The sequence below is a fragment of the Mastomys coucha genome, unplaced genomic scaffold, assembly GCF_008632895.1.
Source record: "Mastomys coucha isolate ucsf_1 unplaced genomic scaffold, UCSF_Mcou_1 pScaffold5, whole genome shotgun sequence".
Lineage (NCBI taxonomy): Eukaryota > Metazoa > Chordata > Mammalia > Rodentia > Muridae > Mastomys > Mastomys coucha.
Window position 1 is genome coordinate 58065918 of NW_022196911.1, and position 3313 is coordinate 58069230.

General features: G+C 41.6%; 1 protein-coding gene across 4 annotated transcripts in view; it reads left to right on the top strand.

Moving 5' to 3' along the window:
* The window catches only part of Cdrt1 (CMT1A duplicated region transcript 1), a 35833-nt gene that overhangs the window by 11472 nt on the left and 21048 nt on the right, over positions 1–3313 (top strand). For all 4 annotated transcript variants that reach the window (XM_031351855.1, XM_031351856.1, XM_031351857.1 and 1 more), the window contains one exon: positions 1153–1262. In XM_031351855.1, the coding sequence (XP_031207715.1) occupies positions 1153–1262 (110 nt within the window). The remainder of the gene's footprint in view (positions 1–1152; positions 1263–3313) is intronic.

A 3313-nucleotide genomic window follows, 5' to 3' on the forward strand; every position in this document is an offset into this window, starting at 1 on the left:
AAAAAAAAAAAAAAAGAAAAGAAAAGACATTTGTTGATCTTATTTACCTGTAAGCTTTCATCTCTGAGTTCATTCACTTACCCATTTTGTCAGTAACAGAGTCACATTTTTAAGCACACACACACATACACACACACACACACACACACAACTTTTCTAAGTATGTTTCTCTTTTATGTGTGACAAGCTAGCTGGGCACTGGAGATAGGGCAGGTTTGTAGAGCATCTCTATGTGATTAAAGATTAAGAAGAGAGAACCAAGGGATGAAGGCATCTGAGGAAGAGTCCAGGACATAGAGGAGAAGGTCAGGGATGCTCTCAGGCCTGTCTGATGCAAACACAATGTTGTAGGCTGCTCTTTCCTTCCTACTAGTCTACTGTGACTCTTTCCCGCTTTCTGAGGGCCGGGGAGAAGAATGGAAGTGGAAATTTGGTTCAGTCATCTATATCAGAAACTTTCATGTCTGACAGGCTGGAGCCATTCAGAAATGGTGTGGTGAATGGCCAGAGGAAAGGATGGAGGAAATGGGGAGGAAGGAAAGATGAGAAGCAAAGAGAATCATCCCGTTGAGATTTGATAAAACTCATGTCCCCTCCTTGAGTCATCTCAGAAATGTCACCTCTAAAGTGATGAGAGCCCTGTGTGGGCAACGGGTCTACTTTGTAAGTCAGCCATAAGCACAATGAGGGTCAAGCGTATCTGAACACTGGACTTAAAGGCACGGAGGGTAGCCCAGTGTGATCTGTGCTATCGGGGACCTGGACTGTAAATACAAAATCCTGGTTTTGTGCGATGGTTAGTCAAAGGCAGCCATGATTTGGTGTATGCCCATGCCCATGTGAGCTTGCCCATGCGAGCCTGCCCATGTGAACTCATTTTCAGGAAAGCTGTGCTCCAAGCAACCCTTAGAATTCAGCCACAAAACTGCATAAAACCAAACTAGAAAATTCAAAGCTCAAACACGAGTTAGTACCTTAATCTCAGTGTTTTCTAATGCACAGGTAACTTACGCGTCTGCTTACAGGCCTCTCTCTCCTCAGCAACCCCAAACAGCAGCTACATCCCTGAAGGGAAGAGACTGGGGATAGGGGCAGTGCATCTAGACTCTGGGTAAAGTCCATGGGGACTCTGACCCCATTATCTCTCATCAGAATGACTACAATTTGTGGACCGCCTACCAGAACCAGGAGACCACGATGGTCCAGATGGAGGAGAGGAATGTCTTCTGCGGCACCTACAACATCCGCATTCTCTCTGACACGTAAGTACGGTGTGAGAAGTTAACATCTTTTAGGACCTGTGAAGACCTCTTAGGCTTCTCTAAAGTGTCTTTGGCTTGAGAAGTGGAGCTCCTCCTGCTAGGCTCCAGGTCTGAACTGGCATAAGAACCTGTTTGAACAACAAATGTTTAATCTGTGCCATGCTCCGCTGCAAGCCCCAACTGCATTAGTTTTGGATATTCTGATCAACAGATGTTTGACAGGTTACCTGCATGCAATCTTTGGTTCTTTACAATTTCACTATTGTCTGATTCCAACTTGAGAATGAATGCATGCTGACTTGGGAGAAAGAGTCCTGCAATGCCAGTCGGTGTGTAGAGGAATATAAGTCTCCTGGGTCTATGTCACCGAGAGACAACCACCACTAATATGTGTCTTAGTGTTACTATCACTGTGATGAGACACCAGGACCAAAAGCAACTTGGGAAGGAAAGGGTTCATTTTGCTTACCTATGTTGAATCAGCATCCACTGAGGGGAACCAAGGCAGGAACTCAAACTGGGCAGGAACCTGGAGGCAGGTACTGATGCAGAGGCCGTGGAAGGGTGCTTCTTACTGGCTTGCTCCTCATGGCTTTCTCAGCCTGTTCTCTTACAGAAACCAGGAACACCAGCCCAGAGGTATTCCAACTGACAATGCACTGGGCCTTTTCATATTAATCACTAATTAAGAAAATTTCCTGCAAACTTACCTATAACCTGTCTTATGGAGGCAATTTCAATTGAGGTTCCCTCCTCTAGATGACTCCAGCTTATGCCAACTTGACATAAACCTAGCCAGTACAATATTGAACTGTAATCTCCAGATCATGTTTTTAAACATATAGCACATACTTGAAGGAAATGGGAATATATAATACATTTCTGTAACACAACACAGTAAAATGCTCTGGTATCTATTTTAAATATGAAAATGTATTTATAATAATGGAACCACATGACATCATCTAGATATGCCACAAAAGGCTTTATTTTTTTGTGTATGTATGTATATATGTATATGTGTATGTATGTATGTATGTATATATATATATATGTATGTATGTATTTAAGGCTAGGATAGAACACGGGGCCTCACACATGGTAGGTCTGTATGCACCTGCCACCGAGTTGTAATGCCAGCCTTAAGAAATTATTTTAATAGTTTTCCCCCCATTATTTTTGGCCTAGTTCCTTGCCCTTTATTCAAAAGGCTTTGTTGAGTTGCCTGTATCTTATTTTTGGTCATCATGGGGATAGCTTGACAAATTATGTGAGGACAGCTGATCTTTACATGTGTGTAGGGAGGTGTCACATAAGGGATATGACATAAGGGATCAGGAGGTAAATACTAAGATTTCCTCCTGTTCAAAGTGAGTTTTGCCTTCCTGTTTGCTGGAACACTGCCTCCTGACTCTGCGACTGTGGTGTAAGTAATAGGAGTGTTCTCTTTCACAATTAAAGATGGCTGTTTTTGGACAAATTATTTGGCCATCCTGCTCAGATAATGCCTAATTCTACAATAGTTTTCTGATTGGGAGATCAATTCATCTCACAGGGCGGTGGTGGACTGACTACAAAGCTCATTATGAGAAAAGGGCAATTTATAATCTTCTATCTTGCCATGTGGTACTTATTAGTACAGAACCCCAGGCCTAAGAACTGCTCCTTGGATATTGGTTAAGGGGGAAGAAAGGAAGAGAAAATGCAGTGTACACGGGACTCCCCAACTACATTTGTCTGAATTTTCTATGAGAAACAGTCTGGGAACTTTCACTCAGACTAATCTGACATTGGGGGATTTAGCATACATAAGCATTTTTTTTAAACTTTTATTGCATTATGATGAGAAAAGTTACATGATTTCAATTTATCTGAATTTGTTAACATTTAAAAACTTAATTTAATTAAATAGAATTGAATCACATTCTTGTTCCCCCTTTGTACCACCACTCCTCCCATAGACCCCCCTTCAATACCTACAACACCTTTTTTGTCGTATTCCTTAAAATTTATAACAATAAAAGTATTATAAAAGTTGTTTGATATAAAAC